General features: G+C 36.2%; 1 protein-coding gene across 1 annotated transcript in view; it reads right to left on the bottom strand.

Annotated features, from left to right (window-relative positions):
* TMEM117 (transmembrane protein 117) overlaps positions 1 to 21444 on the bottom strand; it is a 198031-nt gene that overhangs the window by 57582 nt on the left and 119005 nt on the right. Inside the window, exon 4 of the mRNA XM_010006285.1 lies at positions 16262 to 16359. Within this exon, the coding sequence (XP_010004587.1) occupies positions 16262 to 16359 (98 nt within the window). The remainder of the gene's footprint in view (positions 1 to 16261; positions 16360 to 21444) is intronic.

Here is a 21444-nt window from a genome sequence, read left to right as displayed (position 1 = left end):
GAAAGAGTGACCTTTACATTTAAAATTCTCCAAATATTGTGAAACACTACAGTAGACCAGCTCTTTTAAGTTTGGAAAGTGTTGAAAAAACCCTATAACCAGTGACTGCTTATATATGCATATCATTCAATATTTAAACACGGCTTCAGAGTTGGTTTCTACAGGATTGGTTGTGGTATGTACAGTAATTGCAGAATGCCACAAGATGTCATTTGCAGCCAGCTCCCTTCAAAGCAAGATGTCCATAGCTCCATTCAGTGTGGGATCTTCTACAGCCCACAGGTTCTTCAGAAAATGATGCATCATAGAATAAATCTAAACAATGCTCCCATTGACTAATGCTTTTACCAATTTTTCTGTCAATTAAATGATAGTGTCCCTGAATTTGCATAAATTGAAATGCTGGGACATAACATGGTTAATTCTAGATAGATTTCTGGAATTACAATTGCATCAAATTGGATTAAAAGACAGGATGTGTGGCTCTGAAATTAATGACACTAGCAAAGGTTCTGTTACTTTACTCAGACAGGAAGAACTGAGCATATTAAGGTTTTTTTGTTACAAGGTATAATACCAGAATGTATTGATCACTTGTTTCTTAAGGGGAAAAAAAAAAAGGGTTTCTCATCATTCAGTTTGAAGTATCAAGACTATTTTCTAGCTGGACTTATCATGTGGACAAAGGTCGTCAAATCTTTTTTAGAAGGGTGAGAGAGGAACAGCTCACGATGTCAAGAAGTTTGGAATGAACTATTACCTTATCACAGCTGCTTAACACACTGTGCCAGTGATGCGTGCCTGCTGTGCTGACAGATTGGCCCACCTTGGAGCTTGCCATCAATTCCATTCAATATAGATCTGCCCTAGGAGCTCTTTAAAAATGAAATGCTTAAAAACATGTCCAACAGCTTTCTATTTTTGTTATCATACTTTGTATTTTAGAACATATTTTATTTGGGTTGTTCTATGATATAGACAAACCTGATGCCAAAGCAGAGTCTTATTAATGCCCATGTTGCAAAGAGAATGGTAAAACTAAGCTCTGATGCATAGCAGATGTCCTAATGAGCACAAACCATGTCAATAAGCATTCCTGAAACAATCCAAAGCCCAGACCTCAGGTAGCATCATCTGTGCCATGTTCATGCAATCGGTCTTTGCAAATGGGATAATAATATCTTCTTTTTCTACTCATTCAGAGATAATCATCCAAGTTGAATCCTGCCTCTCTGAGTTCAAGCAGCTCTGGTTTTGTCCTTATGCTGGGAATTACCTCACCTTACTGCAGATGTCCAAATAGCATGAATGATCTTAAAAATTAAAATTATTAAAGTCAGGTGGTAACTTGAATGATGGTGTTACAAAGTAGTGCTTCATGTCTCCTAATATTGTTTAACCTCTCGCTGTTTCCAAACTGATCAGAAAACTCAAAACCAAACATACTAAGATGGCTTGACAAGATGGACAGATAGTTAAAATATGTGAAATTTTCACATGGTTCAGGGAAAGAATTTATCACAGAATCATATTACAGAACTATACAACACTTTGGGTTGGAAGGGACCTTAAAGATCATCTAGTTCCAACTGCCCTGCATGAGCAGAGACACCCCCACTAGACCAGGTTGCTCAGAGCCCCATCCAACCTGGCCTTGAACATTTTCAGGGATGGGGCTTCCACAACTTCCCTGGGCAACCTGTTCCAGTGTCTCATCACCCTCACACTAATGAATTTTCTCCTAATGTCTAACCTAAATCTCCCTTCTTCCATTACCCTTTCACTACAAGCCTTGTAAAAAGTCCCTTCCCTGCTTTCCTGTAGGCCCCTTCAGGTACTGAAAGGCCACATGAGCTCTCCCTGGAGCCTTCTCCAGGTTAAACAATTCCAGCTCTCTCAGCCTGTCTTCATAGGAGAGATGCTCCAGCCCTTTGATCATCTTTGGGGCCCTCCTCTGGACTTGATCTAAATTCTCCATGTCCTTCTCATGTCAGGGGCTCCAGAACTGGACACAGTACTCCAGGTGGGGCCTCACGAGAGCGAAGCAGAGGTGGAGAATCACCTCTCTTGACCTGTTGGCCACTCTTCTTATGATGCAGCAGAGGATATGGTTGGCTTTCTGGGCTGCGAACATACATTGCTGGTTCATGTTGAGCTTCTCATCAACCAACACCCCCAAATCCTTCTCCTCTGGCTGTTTTCAATCCATTCTCCACCCAATTTGTATTCACTGATGGGACTGCCCTGACCCAAGTGCAGCACCTTGCACTTGGCCTTACTGAGCTTCACGAGGTTGGCATGATAAAACTTTATCTTGTGTCATAAGTTAGGATCCAAAGTCCATAGCCAGGGAATTATATTTAAATGGTCTGATTTTCCAGCGTACCACTATTCCCACATATCTCATTTGGTCAAATTCAAGAGATATTTTTTAATATATTTAGATGCTTAAACCATAAGTACAGGACAGTAAATTCTAATTGTAAAGGTATAAATATTTGGGCTATGACTTATTTTCCTGAAAGGGTAAAGCATTTTTCATATGTTTCACTTCCTTAGTACACATACCTAGATCTTAGTGTCACCTTCTGTTATTACTCTGATAGCAATAGCAAGCTATTGTGAGGCATAACCTGCTGTCACAAGAGGCAGTTCAGAATACCATTCTACAAATGTTAAGCATGCAATCCCTTCTAACACTCATAAAGCCAGAGAATTTACAACATATAGTAAGAAATAATCCAATCAGGTTTCCGATACAAAAATCATAAGGACATGCATCTTAAGAATATTACTAATCAAAACAGGAAAAATAAATCTTTAAGAAAAACAACAAGCCAACAATAAAACTCAGTAAATGGAAGTGGAAACAAACCGACAAAAAAAATCACAGAAAGAAATGTAATACCCAGCACTAGAATTTTGTTTATTGAATAATCAAAAGAAATTAATCAGCACTGTGAAGAAAGAAATATAGTAGTTGCAAGTGGGAAATATTATCAAAGGTGAGGAAAGAAAGTGTTCAAGACTTAACTAATCAAACAGCATTCCTGCCAATGCATGCTTTAGAAATCTCTTTTGTGTGGATACCATGGAGCTTACTTGGTACTGCAGGGAAAAATGTACCCTACAACTAACTGAATAAAAGCTTCCAATAAGAGTATTAGCATTTCATTAAAGACTAGGCTTTTACAATTGATTTCAAACAATGAAGATCAGGTGCTTACTTCAATATATTTACACAGATGTTATTTTTCCCTGGAAAAAGTCAATCACCTTGATGGTTTAAGTGAGTATCAAAAGCCATTGATCACAACTGTTCACAAGCACAGAGGTTTCCTTAGATTTTGCAAATTCACCAAGATTTCTTACCTAAGCTCTACCTAAGCTTTACCTAAGCTCTAAAATTAATTCAGTTTCATTAGAAAATGATATGCTTTGGGGGCACTCCCATAATATATTGCTGGCATCTCCAGTAACAGCGATCATATTAACACCATATATTTTTCATAAGCATTGTTGATATTATTAGCAGTTACAGATTTACGGATGCATGTAAACATATTGGGAGCTTTGAGGCCTTATAACTCCATTGCATTCAATAAAGTAATTACAGTGCCACTAAAAAGTTTCAATAACAGCCTTGAAACTAGTTAAAGAAGCAAAAGCATGTTTCTGGCTTTAGCTCAGTGTTTCCATTACACAAATGGCTTTGCTTCATTGTGCCATTATCCACCAGTAGTGCATGCCATTACTGGAGCACAAGCTCTCATTCCACTAATGTTATTGCTTAAAGAACATATTAACATACTGGTGTTTTCATGCAAGAGCTATCCATACATCTTCTACAAGTAATTAAAGTAATCCTTTTAAAAGGCTGTCTCCTCAGTTCCTTTGCCAATAGCTCTTAGCTCAGTTATATGACAATCCCACTTACTTCTTAGTGTATTAATTGATAACAGATGAATCAGCCAATACGCTGGTGCTCTCTGATCTGTGACAAGACACAGAACTGAGACCCAGCAAAAGAAAAAAACTGTCTTTATAAAGCCCCAAATAGGTTGGTTTTATTTATTACTGAAAACAACAAAGAGAGCAAAGAATTACTAATCCTGAAAATAGCATGTGTTCTTCTATACATTTTGCAAAGAATGATAATTATCAGGAAATATAACCATTAACTTGTTAAAGAGCTCCAGCATTCATGATGATATTAAAAAACAGCCTCTAGTTATAATACACGCATCTTTTTCTTTAAGGATAAAAGCAGTGATATGAAGGTATGGGATACAGGCTGCATCATAAAATACTCTAATTTGAAGACCTAATAATGACAGCATATTCCAGCTAAGAAGCTTTGCTAAATACTCAAACACTGAATTAATTCCAAAGACTACTTCCCGTACTGTGAATTATGTCAAATCTATTCATGAATAAAAACTGTTAACCTGAATACTAACACTGCACTTTTCTACTACAGAGTCTACTCCTTGCTCCTGAGATGGTGATTAAAAATAGCAACTGTCACTGTATCTGTCAGTCAGCGGATACATAGCGGATGCAGGAGGCAGTGTGCAGAAGTGGTTTTGGACCATCAAGCAGCAGTACACAGAAAGGCTGTGAATAAATTACACCAAAAATATAAGCCTCAGGCTGATGTGTTTGAACTTCACTGCAAACATTCTTCATACATATTTAATTGCTCCATTGAGACTGTGACTGTTCTGGAGATGTTCCAGGCATTATTTCCATTCCATTAGTACGCTTGGAGTATGTATACTCCTTAACCCAAAATGATTGATTCCATAAATGTCTTCCCACTTACTGACCTGAACACTAATTGAGGTTGTGTATAGATTAAAAGACAGCGTACGCTCCTTGAAACCAGCAAAAATATATTGCAGTCACTTCAATATCTTGTGGCACAGGAAATAGTGGCACCACTAACTGAAGACACCAAAATCCCGTTTCACAGAAATCTTTCAGGTAGGAAGAGCTGGAAATTATACATTGGGTTGAAAAACACTGCTAAACAACACTTTAAACAGAAGTTTAATTCTAAGTGCAAAGCCCCACCTTTCTGAAACATAACATCATCGCTCTTTGAAATAATATTATCACATATGAGATGCTCTTGTAAATTAATTTCCTTTGGGAGAAAGTAGAAATTTTTTACATTCTATAAAAATAAAACTAAAAAAGCTCAGACAAGTTTAACAATTCAGCTGCACACAAGGAGAAAAGCTAAACGTTTTAAGGTCTTCTTCAAAGCAAGATGTGACATCATAAAGGGACACATCAAAATGGGTGACATCATAACAGAATATGTCATAATGGATGACATCATAATTTGAGACGTCATGATGGGCAATGTCATAAAGGGAGACATCATAATGGAAGATGAAGTAATGGGTGACGTTATAAAGGGAGATGTAATAAAAGGAGAGTTCGTAATGGGAGACGTCACAATGGGCTACATAATAAAGGGAGAAGTCATAATGGGAGATGCCATAAAGCAAGATGTCATCATGGGAGACAAAGTAATGGGTGACGTCATAAAGGGGGATGTACTAAATGGAGACATCACAATGGGTGACGTCATCAAGGGAGATGTACTAAATGGAGACATCATAATGGGTGACGTCATAATGGGAGACATCAAAATGGACAACATCATAAAGGGAGACGTACTAAACGGAGACTTCATAATGGTAGACGTCATAAAGAAATATGTCATAAAGGGAGACGTCTTAATCAGAGATGTCATAAAGGGAAATGTCAGAAATGGAGACATCATAATGGAAGACGTCATAATGGGAGACGTCATAATGGGCAACATCATAAAGGGAGACATTGTAATGGGTGACATCAAGATAGTCCTGTAAAGTGTAAGTTATTCGACTATGAATCAAAAATTTTCCTGTTCAAGTTATTAAAGGTAAGTATGATTAAATTACAGCAGCTCAAATCTTAAGTAAACCTGAGAAAACAATCCTGAGTATCTCCATAAGCACTGTCTAGCACCTGGGTTAACCTGGAAACTATGGACAGTCTTAAACCTGTAGCACTTCAGATATTAAAACTCAAATCAACCATATCACAGTTTGAATGAAAAACGGTGACATTCACAATACAATTCCTTGTAAGAGAGGTATGTTCACCCAGCTTCATCAAGCTGAACACTTAAATTCATATTATATTATAAAGTTTAGAAGTATGAGTATGTTCAACTTCATGTGAGAGAATAATGCAGAGAATCTTAGGCAAGAAATGTGGGCCTGCCTTTGAGAGAAGTTTCCTCCTGACAACTAATGCTCTAGAAATGACATTGCCATTGCATGTGCTATTTTCCTCCAGATTTTCTAGATGAAATTTATGCAATTTAAAGATTATTGTTTCCCACCTAAATTCTATCTCTTTCAAATCAATATATAATTTAAAATTCAAATAAGATATTTCCAGCTTTTTTACTGTCATTGAAAACATGCCTCACCCTATCTCCTCACCCAAGACCTATGCTTCCTGCACCATGCCAATTGACCTTGAATATTCCAATAGATGAGGTCAGGTCAAAGCATGCCAATAACTGGAAGCTGAACATGTATCAAAGGCCATTTTTTTGCTGACATGCAACTTTTGTGAGCAGCAAATATGCGTAAGTAGATGACGGATTTAATACATCTCTATGCCATGTTTCATTTCAATATTGGAACTCCAGACAGGAACCCCCCCGAAGCAGAGAGTTCACTTACTCTTGGGCTGTACATTGCTGGCACAATGGAGGGTCCAAGTGACAGTATTTTGAATAGCTTTTTGCTTTTTGAAAATACAGCCATGAGTTGTTTAGAGAAAATAAATTTACTGAAAGTTTTAAATGTACTACTGTTCTAGTTTGGTTTGGTGGATTTTTTGTTAGCAGGGGAAGGGCCACAGGAGTGGCTCTGGTAAGTATCCCCAGGGAGAACATTGTCAGTTCCCACTGTTAAACAATCCCATTAACATTGGTGGAACAGTTTCACTGTGATAGTGCTTGAAATCCACAGGCCCTAAACCCAAATCATTTCCAAATCAATTTTCACTGGCCTCAAATCAGTTTTGGAATGGCTTCTTCACATGGATCTGAAAGCCCAAGAATACTTGATATGATCAGCATGTATTGCAGTCTTTGCCATGATTTAAAAAAGTTTGTAGTTTTGCGTATTGCTATGGGCTTTCCAGTCCAGAATGTGTAAATACTCAATATATACAGGAAATATGGGATTATGAGAAATATAATGAGTCAGCAGTTCATCTAAGTACATAAGCAAATTCTAGGGCACAATTTTAAATTTATCATTAGGAAAAATATAATTTTTTTAAAAAGTACTCCAGTATTCCAGGAAGGAAAATAATTTAATTGCTTCAATAATCACATTTATTTTACAAAACTGAATTGATTTTTTGGAATACAGCCATGACAAAGTCTGTGAACTCTGTGAGCACAAAAAGCTGAAGCACTCATTTTCTCACCTTCATTGTACTCTGTGGGCTTTCAGAGTGCATATCTTGTACAAAACTACCGGCCGAGGTTGCATCTTCTCCATGCATCACAACTTGGTGAGATGGATTCTTAAAAGTTTCAAAGAGGCTTGAGTTTGAGTTGAACTGACCACATTTTGGACTATGATTTTGCCAGGTCTCTGCACACAGAAGAAATGATGCAAGACAGTGAATTTCTACCTGGATCATCTGAAATTAATCCTTCTGCTGTATGAATAATAGTCCACAGTGTGCATGCTAATCTAATTGCAATACTTGGAATTTCTGTCTTGAGGTGTTTGTCACAATTATCCGATTATATTTTGTTACAATTTAATTTTCAGCATTTTTCTCTGCATGCCTGATCAGATAATGCATATTATCTGACAGCTATACTCATCGTACTTTTAGAGTGGGCCTAGAATGAGGCTTAGACTAGCTGTAAATGCTAAATATAGAAAAAGAGTTTTTGCTAAGAACAAATGGATTTATACTGTGGAAGAGGAAGGAAGGAAAAGCACTTAAGCAGAAAGAGGGCACTAAGAGAACAAGCAGTTACATCACTGATGCTGCTTTTCTCCCAGAACATTTTCCACAGGGCTTGAGTGGAGGCAGAGGTGTATCCTACTCAGAAAAAACTGTGGGAAGCGGAGAAAAGGTGCTAAAAGAGGACTTGCTGAAACATCCTTTCTACACTGGCCCTGTGCCTGAACTGAGGATTGCACCTGCCTATTTCAAATAAAGCAACTTTTGAAACCTGCAAAGGCAAATCTTCATCTAAGAATTAAGGCTTTTCAGTTTTTGTCATTGAATGTAATTTTGTGAAAGTATTTTCATCTGGAAGGACTATATTACTGCAACATTGCAGACACTGCACTTTAAGAAGTGTTATTAAACACTTCATTGTGTTTACATTGGATAAAATACTTTTAGCAACTGATCATGATATACCTATTTCTCACTAACAGGGAGAGAATAAAACATACTTTTTAAGAGGTGAAGACAGATTGTCATATCCATCCAATTATGAGGACTATACTTAGGAATCTAGCAATTATGTAGGAATAAAACCGGCTTCTCTTTCTAACAGGCCATCAGCTATTGAAGTGCAAGTAGATACCAAATATAACTGAAAAGTCTTAAACAAGCTGAGGAACTAAAAAGATATGCTGCAAGAGATACGTCTACGGCAGCAGTTCAAAGAACTTAAAGGTAAATCAAAGGTGAAACTCAAGTCTGTGGGCCCAGTCTTGAACCTCACAGTAGCTAATGGATGATCTTTTTCTCTCTTCAATAGAACTATCTTTCAGCCAAACTGCTCTATGAATCTTCTCCCCCCCACCCCCCTCCCAGGACATGAAATGGTTCCACACTAGAACTTAGCAGGGGAATGGTGTTTGTGCAGGAGTGTTAGGAGCTCTCTGCCTCACCTCTATTGCTGCCTTGGGTGCCTGGTTGTGTGTATAGATGTACACGTGTGTGCTATTTCACATGAAAGGAAAATTACCATGCTGCACTCACTCTGCCACCCTGCCAAACCTTCTCTTACTCATGCAAATACAAGTAAGAAATAACATGTTTTTATTTGATCTGTAGGAGTCTCCATCAGAAAAAATAAATAGGATGAGACCACTTCATGTAACTTGAACAAGACAAATAACAATCCTAATCTTCATGCTAAAAATAGATTATTTTTTTTAAATCTGAGATCTCAAAGCTCCCTAAGCTTGATTTTGTCTCCCTTGAACATCTTTCCTTCTGAGGAAAAAAGTAAGATGAGTAATGATTTATCTCATCATTCTTCCTACCACAAAGAGAGTGGGGGAAATGCATGATACAGCTTTTCCAAATACAGACCGGCATAGGCAAGACAGGAGTTTTTTCCTTGATAGATGAGATAGATGGGAGACTTTTACATGCACTGCCCCACATATGGATACATTTTCTCTGCTCATTTATAAGTAATGTCATGCAAAGCATCTCCCTCTCACATAGTGCATTACTAGGCCATGCATAACATGTTCCATGTGGCAACATGGGTGGCCTGTGGACTGACTATTTTTCCCAAGATGCTCCTATCTCCTTGGCTTTTCCTGGAAAAGCCAGGAAGAAGCTGAGACAGGCCATGATGTTAGAGTAGTGAATGCTATGATGGAAACCAACCACCCACAGCTGGCTTAGAGCCCCAGGTCTGCCTTGCCCATTCCCTCTTGCTTCTGCACACACTGGCAGTGTTTTGGGTTATTGCTGTGTGAGAGGAAGGGAGGGAGGAAAAAAGGAAAAGGACAGATGTGTTCTGCCAGGGATTGGAGTGATTGCTTGTGCTGGAAATCAGTGGGGAAGCAAAGGCATCACAGAGGAGCAGTAGGCAATGCTTCCAGCTGAAAACAAGGGGAGCAGATTGAAGGGAGAATCCTGAGTTACTAACACTGTGGTCCTCCTGCACTCAGGAGTGGTGGGAAGGCATCAGAGAATGAGGTCCCAAACCAGGTCTGACTCATGTGATTGTCAAACTAGAATGATTCTGGTGAGTCTTGACCCCTGTTAACTTTTCTAGGTTAGCACTGTAAAAACACTTTGCTATGAAAATGGAAAAGGTATTCCTTTGGATATCAACCAGACAGTTTGTACAGGATCAAACTCTGGTTGGAACAAAAAACTTTAGTATTAATATTAATATAATATTTTCAGCATTCTTTCATGTTAATCAATTGTAATTTTACTGCACGGTTTACCAATATATATTATATTGAAATTATATAAATTATACCAAAAACTTTTAAATATTATCTTGACAAATAGCAATTGCACTTCTTGACTGCAAGAATAAATGTAAAAATTACTATTCATGGACACTTCTCCCAATATATTTAACAATGTCTGCCCAGATTAGTAGTTAGATTACTCAGTATAAATCCTCTATGGAGGACCTTTAAAAGTAAAATAGTAAGGAACTTATTTGTTGTCTTGCTTAGCTAAATTTAAGTTATTCACTTTGGTTCGAGTATAGGAATAAAATATTTACTGGGAACAACAATATTGTCTGATATTTTAATGTTCTTTTGTACTATATATGCTATTTAAACTATTTACCAGGAAATTTTCCTCGCTTTAGATGATTCCAGGTTTCAGTTCAGTATCCAGTCTCTTATCACAAGATAAATTACTTAAATATGAAAGTATGAACAGATTAATTAAGACCCCTCCAAAACAGGGAGAAAATAATGCTTATGTATCTATATGCATGCATATTATCGATATAATTATTTTGCTGTTTCATGAAATTGTATTTGTGGGACTATATGACAAAAGCTTTACTCAATGAAAAGTTTGGGGCTTTTGGGTTAGTATTTAATTTAGACTATAATGACAAAGCTATAATGTTTAATTATCTTTTTTCAGTGCAGCCTATAATGAAAAGGATAGACATTTTAAGATGCTGTTTTTCAAAACAAAGGTATAATCTACATTCATACATGTGAAGAGAATGCAATTTTCCAGTACGCATTTATTCTCAAGTGTAAAAGTATAGAATAAAGAAATGTAACTTATAAAAACAAACACTCAAATAGGTACATAGCAGAAAAGCAAAACAAAATAAAACATAACAAAACAAACCTTAAATAAACCATGTTTTATTTCTCTATCAGAGACATGGCTATATATCTCCTAAAGAAGCTTTCTCTATTTAGAGGGTAAAAAATATTGTCCAACTTAGAATCCTACACAAACCCATGTTTAACACAGTCCTTTATAAATATAATATATGCAAATGAATTAGTATTCTGTAGTAATTCTAATCAATTTGAATAAAAGTTTTTAAACCTGTATTACTAACTTGCTGAATCAAAGTACTATGATTATAACATACATTTCTTGGGCACATGCAGTTTTGGTTCTTATTAAAGAAAGCTGGAGGGAACTTATGGAAATACATACTAAAACAACATTATTTAGTTTGCAAAGTCAAACACAGCAAGCATAGGCAATCACAAATTTACAATTCTCCATATTATGTTTTTTTTTCTCCATGTTGTTATGTCCTTTGTATTATTTCAGACAAGACTTCTATGTCAAAGGCACATTATTGCACCAATGAAGACTGGTCATTGTTTACACACACACAATGAATGTCTAGCCAGGGACACCACAGAAATGGATTCCAGTCTGCTACTTGCATATTCAAACGTTCAACTCATATATATTATTCTGTCACCCTGTCTGCAATCAATATTCAGCTGCACAATCCACTGTCATCTCTATACTGCCCCATTTTGATAATCTACCTTTGAATACCAATTTTCTCTTCCCTGATGACACAGACCTCTGCAGCTCATATCCTCTCTTCCAAAAGGCCTATTTCTTTTTGTTGGTGTTCATTTTTTCCCTATAGGTAAAAGTTCACATGAAAAACTCCTCATGCCTTGCTCATTATAATTTCCCCCATCCTCTGTTAGGGTAGTGTTGAGGATAATTAGTATTGGAACAGTTTGTCAAGAGAGACAGATCTTCAGGTCACACTGCTTAACCAAACTGCTGCACAGCCCAGAGACCTTCTGGTAATTTTATACTATTACATATATTTATATGAATGTAACACACATACTAGGTATTATGCTTGATTATTCACTGGATGCGGTGGGCCACCGCAAAGATGTAACCAGGAGACAGTGATGTCAGGCACAAAGTTAGGCAGAGGTTAACCACAGGCCTCGCTGGCAGGGACCTGTAGGTTCTCACGGGCAACAACTATAAAACCTGAGCACACACTGAGACATGAGAGTGCCCTGTGGCTTTAGCAGTGCCACCTGCATGTACTGCTTCTGAGACCTTGTTCCTGTGCAGATGTGTAAGAGCATAATGCTCTCAGCAAACCTTGGCATCTAGAAAGCTCAGTATTGCACAGGCTTGTTCACTTGGAAAAATAATATAAATACCATAAAAGAAGACACCCTGTAACTATTTACTAAATTAATTTAAAGTATTTTTTTCATGAATTATTTCATTCCATTTGCAGTTCATTTTTCATGTAGTTGTCTTTCTTCTGTCTCAGCTTCCTTATTAAAAAATCCTTATAAAAAGAGACATTTAGTATAGGTTGGACTTATTCTGTGTTCCAGGGGAATAAAAAATTATTTGCAAAATAGCCAATCTTTTCACATTGTACTTTCCTCTCTGCCTCCCATAATATCCAACTTTATTTAACTTATCAATAGCTACTGCTATCAGCTTGTCATCAGTCTTGTCAAGGATCTTAATTTGGCTTAATGTAATAACCTTTTTTCTTGTTGCCCCTTTCAAATGCCAGTTGTCACAATCCGATATTCGGATATGTGGCAATTTTTATTATCTTGCCAGGACAAAGCAAGGATAATAGGCACTGGGGCTGGTGTGCGTTCTTAGGAGAGATGGGGCAGAACCCCCTTGCTTTCCAACACTCCTCACCACAGTGGGAGGCTGGTGCAGCTGGACTCTGCCTTCCCTCCCCTGGGATAAGCTGCACAGCAGCTGCTGCCTTTGTTGTCTGGCAGGACCTGTGAAAAGGTTTAAAGGGGATCCCAAATGGTGAAACTAAGACGCAAACAAGGTCAGATGTCACGTGCACACCGAACTTTATTGGAGTAACACAACAAAGTCCCTAGAGCAGACAGGACAGGGAGGAAAACAGAGGCAGAAAAGAAAGGAGAAAGCAGAGATACGAAGGACAGGAAGCGAGGGAATAGCCTATTTCAGTTCATGCCTATAATAACGACAGTAACCACAGAGCACTGGAGACAGCTGTCTCTCTGCCACAGCCTCATCTGACAGGCAGATGGTGTGGATATTTAACTCCCTGTGGGTATCCTTTCATAACCCACAAACACATCTGCAGCATCCCAGTAATTCCAACAGGGTGCCAGATACTTCACTGCTTTCTAAAGGCCATCTCAATGATACTCTCTTAAATCTGTAAGAAAGCGTGTTTGTATTTGCGTTGTATCCCTGTGCAATATGCCACAGACTGCAACAGTATTACACAAAGGTGCTCCTGGATAGTGGAATTAGTCATGAGCAGAGCTGGACATGACCAAAATTGAGACCTTTTAATAAAAAAGAGGACAACCCTTCACTGTAAAAAAAAAGTAGAAGGTACTTCAGTGAACTCCTTAGTGATGAGCTACACAAAGGCAAATAGCAAATGAATGTTTCTGAGCTAGCTGAGCTGCTTGTGGAAGAACTATATTGTGGAGACATTCAAAAGGCAGCAAGAATCCCGAGAAGCAACTGATAACCAGTTGCTGACAGTGTTTCCAGGGAATGATTTAAAACAGGAGGTGATAAGCTAAATGAAAACCTTTGCTAATTAGTTGCATTTGAGAGCTGAAAACATTTCCAAATGAATAAGACAAAGCATGATCAACTGCTATAAACTGCTATGGATGGTGCCTCCATCCCCATGATAATCCATTTGTCCTTGCTGTGTTTATAGACATTCTCTAATTTTACAAAGTAAACCTGAAAATAAAAATGGCATTAACAGAAAAACAAGTCCAGTGTGTATCTACAATTTTTCTCTCGTCAGCCATAGTAAACCGTGCATCACATGTCCGTATTTAGAATAATTAAACCACAATGCACTGTATTACACTATCTCTGCTAAACAGGTGTGCCCCTAGGAAATGTCCTGAATAAATGGATTTTGGCATACCAGTATCTGTGTGGGACATACTACTGAGGTTGCTCCATTTAGGACATTTTAGACATTAGGCTGCTCACATCACATTGCTGAAGCAATGATAAATTAAATGCTCCACATTATCGCACATTCTCACGTATTAGGGAAAAAAAAAAAGTCTATTTTTACTGATGTCTAATGTGCACTATCTAAAAAATGTCTCTACAGAAAGTAGACTGTTTCCAAGGGTTATTTTATTTCACTGATTAAAGCTAAAAATAAAGGCGTTTATGTCACCTGTTAGGTTTTGAGATCCCAATTAAGCATATTATTTAGTATGAGACTCATGGATAAAAAGAACCATCATTTTTTACTTTATCTGCAATTTAAACTTTTGTTAGAATTTGTTAATGTGAGTATTATTTGAAAGCAAATACTGATGTGTAACATTTCAGACTGCAAGAAGTCAAAACACATCTCACAACAATATTTAAGTACTTTTAATAGTGTTTCACTGTTCTCCCTATCTGATATGTAAATTTGAAATCTTCCTGTCATGTTCCTTGCATTTTCCATGTCTCTTTGTGCACGTAAGTTATTTTCTTGACGCTTAGCCAGTCTCCTTTCCAGTCTTTCAGACAAGGCTATTCTGCAGACCCAGGTAAAAAAAAAAAAGAAAATCAATGATATATCACGTATACAAATAATGAACACTACTTCCAACATCAAATGATGGGACTCCTCTGTCTTAACAACACAGTAGAAAACTATTATTTTATTTATACCTCTCTTTGCACATTGCCGAGATGATTCCTAAATGTTCAGCACACTCCACGGGGCTTTCTAGTTTTCTTAATTGCCTTCAGTAAAGAACTTTGTCAAAGGCCTTTCGAAAGTCCAAATAAATTAGATCAAACATTTCCTCCTCATCCATTATTTTGATGACATGTTCAAAGAGTTCTAAAAGATCAGAGAAGGTTTTCTTTCAGCAAAGTCACCCTGGCTTCTTTTTAGCAAAATCTAATAAGAGAGTTTTGATCCTGATTCTATTATTGATGATGCATTCAATCCATTTAGCTAATACCGAACTCAGACTCACAGGCCAGTAGGATAATTTTATTTTGTAGAAAAAAAAAAGTATCAAAACTGAAACAATAGCCAAATTTTAACATTTGCTTTTTTCAATAAGCAATTAAGTGCCAGTAAAATTTGCATCAGCTCAGTCCCTTCAGTTCCTTATAAACCTTGTTTGTAGCCAATCAGCCGTCTGATTCCACTTTCCTTGTCTTCAAATTTTTCTTATTACTTCCTTTAATTGCCTCAATTTAATATAATATCTCATTTTTTCTACTTCAAAAGCATAGATATGTCATTGTATTCTCTGTAGCAGAATCCATGTAACTGAAACTTTCAAATTCCCAGTATCAATTCCTTCTAAACCTACTATTTAAAAACAGCAGCTCTGCTAATATTTTCAAGAGGTTTTCTGCTTCAAAAGAAGTTGAAAAAAATTCCTGCAGTTTCTTTCATCTTCAGCTGTACAGTTTTCAGACCTCATCTTATGCTATACATTTGCCATCTTCCATTTTACCTCCCATAATTTGTTTTCTGTTTTAGCAGCTGAAATTTATCTGAAAGAGGGGTCAAATAAACACTTGCCGCTTGTCATTTTTTCCATTGATTTTAAAATATTTTTCTTATTAATCTGAGGCTGAGTTACCATTTGCAATCTCATTCATGTGTCAACTCAAACAAGTGCTATAATTCATTTCAAGTTCATAAAAGGACACTCACATATCTACTTACCTTTATTACAAAGACTGACAATGGGACATCTACATATTATCACATTCAGTTATAAACAGCATCAAAGGTATAATAAAAGAAATAATACAAATAAATTCTTAAATTGTATTTTTACACCAACTACTTTGATTAGGAATTGTTCACTCATGTAGAGCTGTTGTAATATTGTTCTTAGACCAAAATTCCTTTTTTGTCAACAATATATTCCATTTATATTTCTTGCTGCCACAGACAACTAAAAGATATATTTTTAGATGGTTCATTTAGATTTATTTTTCCTACCAGAATAAAATTATCCTAATGTTTCCTTTCTTCCAGAAAGCTCTGGCAGACTTTCCCCAGTCTGGGTAGGGTTTGTCCTGAAGCATCATATCAGTGACCTACAGGGAAAAAAAGAAATAATACACAGTTAAACAGATGTCACAAAAGAAAGTACTGACACGGACTTTACAAACACTTCATGAATGACACACATGCTTCAGTTCTGATAATCTTAACAGATAGACAGTAGAAAAATGTTGTGTTATTTGCAATCAAGGTACAAGGTATTGTCCTATATATGCTGCCCCTAGAAGTGCACATAACTCCCTGAGAAACAAGAAAACCTGGGGAGATCCAAAGATAAAAAGAGAAGACGAACTAGTTTAAAAGTTACAGTACATTAGCTACATTCTCCTGTGACTACAAAACTTTCCAGTCTAGCCTGGGAGATGGGATGCACCTCCCTGAGAGCAGCATCAGCAGAATTTCCACTCTTGAAATCAGAACTGCAGCCAGGCAGTGCAAACTGCGAATTAACACTATATGCCATTTATAATCTCCTCTTGCTTCCTGGTATCAGTAAGAAAAGCACACTTGGGACTAGAGACACGGAAATCCCTTAAAACTTGCACGAAAATTTAAAAATATGAAATATTTATGCTCATTTTCATAATTCCTATCTAAAGAGACCATCTGTTTCTCTGTCCAGAGACTCATAAGCATGCAGTACTTCTGGGTGGTACACAAAAGTAATAAAAATTACTTTCAGCTAAATGAGGGAGGTGAATACCCCTCAGGCACTTGTGCCCTTGGGAATCTGTGGTTTTTTATCCACTTGATTCAAGTTAGCTGTGCTAAAAAACACCAAAAGTTATGTTAAAGTAAACTCATTGATTCTGTTGCACAGAAGAGTGGAAGAACTACCCATACATTAAAATTAATAATGGAACTGATAAAGGAAACAGGGGTGGACCACCTGCTTCAAAATACAGAGAAGTTACAAATTCTTACTATCTGTTATTCCTGTCAGTAGACAGTGGAAAATTGCTGTTTTGACTAGTATGAAAATTACTCTTAATGAGATTTCAGAAGGAGATAACTTCAAATTGAAGAAAAGATTTCCTTTTTCTATTTTCCACTACATTTATTTTGATATACAGAGATTTTTAAATCCAGTTTACCATCCAGAGTGTGAAATACCACATTCCATAAATGGTGTTTATAAAAAGAACACATGACTCATGATTAAATTAAAACTACGTAGAAACTATATTCAACTTCTAAATTTCAGTCCTGAGTCCATTTGAGGTTAAATGTGCTCAGCATATTAGCCTGAAGGACTGGCTCTGAAGGATAATGAATATGTTAAAAGAACAGAAATACACATTCTATGATGTCATTATTTCATTAAGACTAGCCTGAAGAAAGAATAGATTATATCCCAAAATGACAACTTTTATAATTATTTATGTAAGTAAATCTTTTCTCAGATCAGCATGCTATGACATTTTTTTATAAAATCCTTACTATTTAAATAAATATTTTGTTAAATATTTAATGCTGAACAAGACCTCTGTAAAGATTTAATTCACTAATTTAATAACACCTTTTTCTACTAGTCTGCATAGTTATAAATATTTGCAAAGAGGAAAAGATATTTTGAGATATTCTCAAAATATTTTCTCTAGACCCTTTCTTGGAAATACTTATTAAACGTGGTAGAAAGATGCAATCTGCTGCTCTGTAAACAATTATTAGAGTAGCAATGTTTTGTAAGACTGAAATTCAAAAAGACAACATTTTCTGAGGAAAATGGCAAGACGAGGCAGGAAATGTACTTTCTGGTATCAGACAGTTGGTCTTTCATGTCCCCGCTTTGGCATTTATTTAAGTCATATCACCAGATCAATGTCAGGTTGGTTGCAGCTAAATTGGCTGAAGCAGAGACAGTCATTAAAGGGATGCATTCCATAAAGAGAAATCCAATTATATTTTACATTAGAGAAATCAAATTCATTTTCTGGTTTGGTCAAGGACAGTCACTGTGGAAAACAGCACTCAGGAGAAAAGCACTCAAGACTGTCATAGTGCAAATAAGTTTTGGATAGGAACATCAAAAACTCATTGCTGCTGTCAGGATGATGTTTTTAGAAAAAGAAAGAAATACGAATTTTAATTTAATTTGCACAACTTATTATAAAGAGGTGTGTGAGTATGTATTTTCATCTGTCTCTTTGCATTTTATAGTTGGTGAAATTGGCAGCCAGGAAAAAATTTCTCTCTATTTTCCTGTGCTGTATTTGAAAACATTGCTGATACTCTGGAATAAAAAAGAGATTATCACTTCAGTAATTCTCTGTATGCACGCATCTTACATAATCAAGATAAAACAGCAAAAGCTGCTTACTATGTAATCAAGTTATGCATTTTTTTCTTTAACTAAGACATGCAATATAGTTCAATAAATTAATTACACTGATTCAATTCAGAAAAGGAAGGTCCCTACATATAATGACTGCATACTCTTTCATTTTATTTAGTATCCCACAAGAGAAATGGTTACACTGCATGTGCAGAAACAAAACTGCATAATACACATTTTTTGAATTTTGAAGTTACACAAATGCCACAGCAAAATATTTTCGCTATAAATTACTATGCCTTGTATTTTATGGGATCCTAAATTTCAGTTTGCCCTATAAAAATGTGACTTTATTAACTACTCATATTATTAATTTCACATTAACTATGAAGGTAAATTATAATGCTGCTAACAAGGAAGATTACTATCATTAACTTAACAGCAAAATATTATTATTCCCTTTTTTTTTTTTTTTTTTTAGGAACTTAAATTGTTCCTTTTCATATAATTTGAAAAATTATGTTGAACCTGGGATTCAAAGTCATATTCAGAACAAGTAACTTAGACAAGTGCAGAAAGCAGTATCATAGAAACTTAAAAAAACTCCAACAAAACAATAAGCTATCTAAGATACTTGAGATATACTAAGTGGAGCAGTAAGACACTATAAGGATAATTTATTCCTTCCTTGCAGTTGCTGTTTGAGCACATTGCTATAGATGTTGCCTCTCTAGACAGTCACATCAAACAATGCCACATTGTACATCACAGGATCCTTCCCAGCAGAGGCAACAACTGCAGTGGAAGTTTCAGGTAAGGTTAAATATCTTTTCTATAAATAAGCTACCTGCAAGTTAAACTTTCTTTTTTAAAAAAAAAAAAACCCAAACATTTAAAAATGACCTAATGCTTCAGTCATGCCTTCAAAATACCTTCCAAATTCTTCACTAGCAAGAACTATGCTGTCATCTTCAGAGTGTAAACAGATCATTCCTGGAAAACTAATGCAGCATGGGCTGCTGGCCAAGCTGTTTTCATCTGCCAAATTACATTTTAGAAACCTAGAAGTATAAATTTACATCAAGTAGTTTCACAGTAGCACTTCTCCATCTAAGCAGCTACAGAAACTGTATCTTGAAAGACAAGTGGAGTCTGGACAAGCACTGTAGGATGTGATGTATTCCATGCTATAACATTCATCAAGTAGAGACCAACCCTTGGTGAAAGATTTTCATTGTTTTATTCACACTTGGATAAATCATCATCAAAACAGGGTAAGAACAGGCTTCCAGAATTAACAAAAAGCCAAGATCCAGAAAAACGCCTGGAAATACAAACCAATTGGTGAACTCCAAAATCCTTTTTCCATTATTTTCATACAGTAAAGAGCAGTAAAAGCTCTAATGGACAGTAGGGCTCCAACATCTTATATCAGTAAAGAAGTTGTTCATATGCAACTATTCAGCCAGGAAGCCAAGGCATCATGGTGATATTGATGGAAAATGGAGTAGATTGAACAACTCCGCATTTGGCAAAATAAGTATTTCTAGCACTGTGAAGTACACGAATAAAAAAATGTAAGTGTTAACCTTTTATTTTTATCATTTTGCAATTTCAAATTATCTCATTTGAAATCATGAACCTCTTAATAAGTAGCGCTAAATTAATTTTAAACTCAGCCTTCAAATAGTTCATAAGTAGCACTTTTCAACTGTTCCCAAATTCTTTGCACAAGAAACGTTTTTTTTAGATCTGCAGCTGAGGAATTTAATTGGTAAGAATGAGTATGATAAATTTGAAAAGTCTGCAGAAATTGTAAAGATACCATAGTGTCAGGGCTGGTCCGAAGGCTGCTTCCCAGGGCAGGTGCCTGCATGTTGCTGGGTTACATGCAGCACAGTGTTCCTCAACCAAAGACCCCATCGATAGCGTTTGGGAAAACTCAACAACACCTACGTGTTTCTGAAAAGCACACATATTTTTCTAGAGAGTGGGGCTATATCAGGTTAAAGCAATTACGTTTCCTGAAGTCAGAGTGTGAAGTCAATGGGAGCTAATGTATACCACTGAGTGCATACACTCCCTTTGCTATGCTCTTATGTGCTTTTAGGTGAGAGCTATATATAGGTGTCCCACTAACTAAACATCAATTCTTTATAAAATCAGTCTTCAAGTACTATACTACACCATGGTAATCATATACAAAACCAGGGAAACATTTAGTATTCAGTTTTTAAAAGCTTCTATCCATCATTTTTGTCTATCTACTTTAAAAAGTGCACAGCTGTTCACTTCATGTACAAAAGTAACCTACATGGAAAATACTTTTATGCTGCTTTCCATGGATTATACCTGAACACTTCCATAGCTTGCACAATGATAATATGAAATGCCTCCTTAATTTAGAAGTTGTTTTGGCAATTGAGCAGATGTGTTGAAAACTTTGTTCATAACTGTTCATTTATATTCATTACTTTGCTGCATTTTTCAATGTACACAATGTGTAACGTTTGAAAACAAACGTAATTAATATTTGTACTTATGCTTACTGATCTATAAGTGGGATGATATTTTTCAAGGTAAATTTTAATAGGCAGCTGTAAATACACAATTAGATTTTAAAGTAGTTTTGTCTGCTTTCTACATTTTCAAACAGTCCTAATGTAGTTTCATTCTTACCCTGAAAACAATCAAGCCCATGTTGGGTTACTTCTCCTCCAATTTACTTGTAATAGATTATTTTTATATTTGCATTTTCAAAGCAACAGCAATCACAGAGACAATATATGACCTCTTCAATCTACTCTATATTTTTCTTCTCATTTTGATTAGTGCTAGCACA

Source organism: Chaetura pelagica, unplaced genomic scaffold, assembly GCF_000747805.2.
Source record: "Chaetura pelagica isolate M959 unplaced genomic scaffold, ChaPel_1.0 scaffold108, whole genome shotgun sequence".
NCBI classification, from domain to species: Eukaryota; Metazoa; Chordata; class Aves; order Apodiformes; family Apodidae; genus Chaetura; species Chaetura pelagica.
This window is presented reverse-complemented; position numbering and strand designations above follow the sequence as displayed.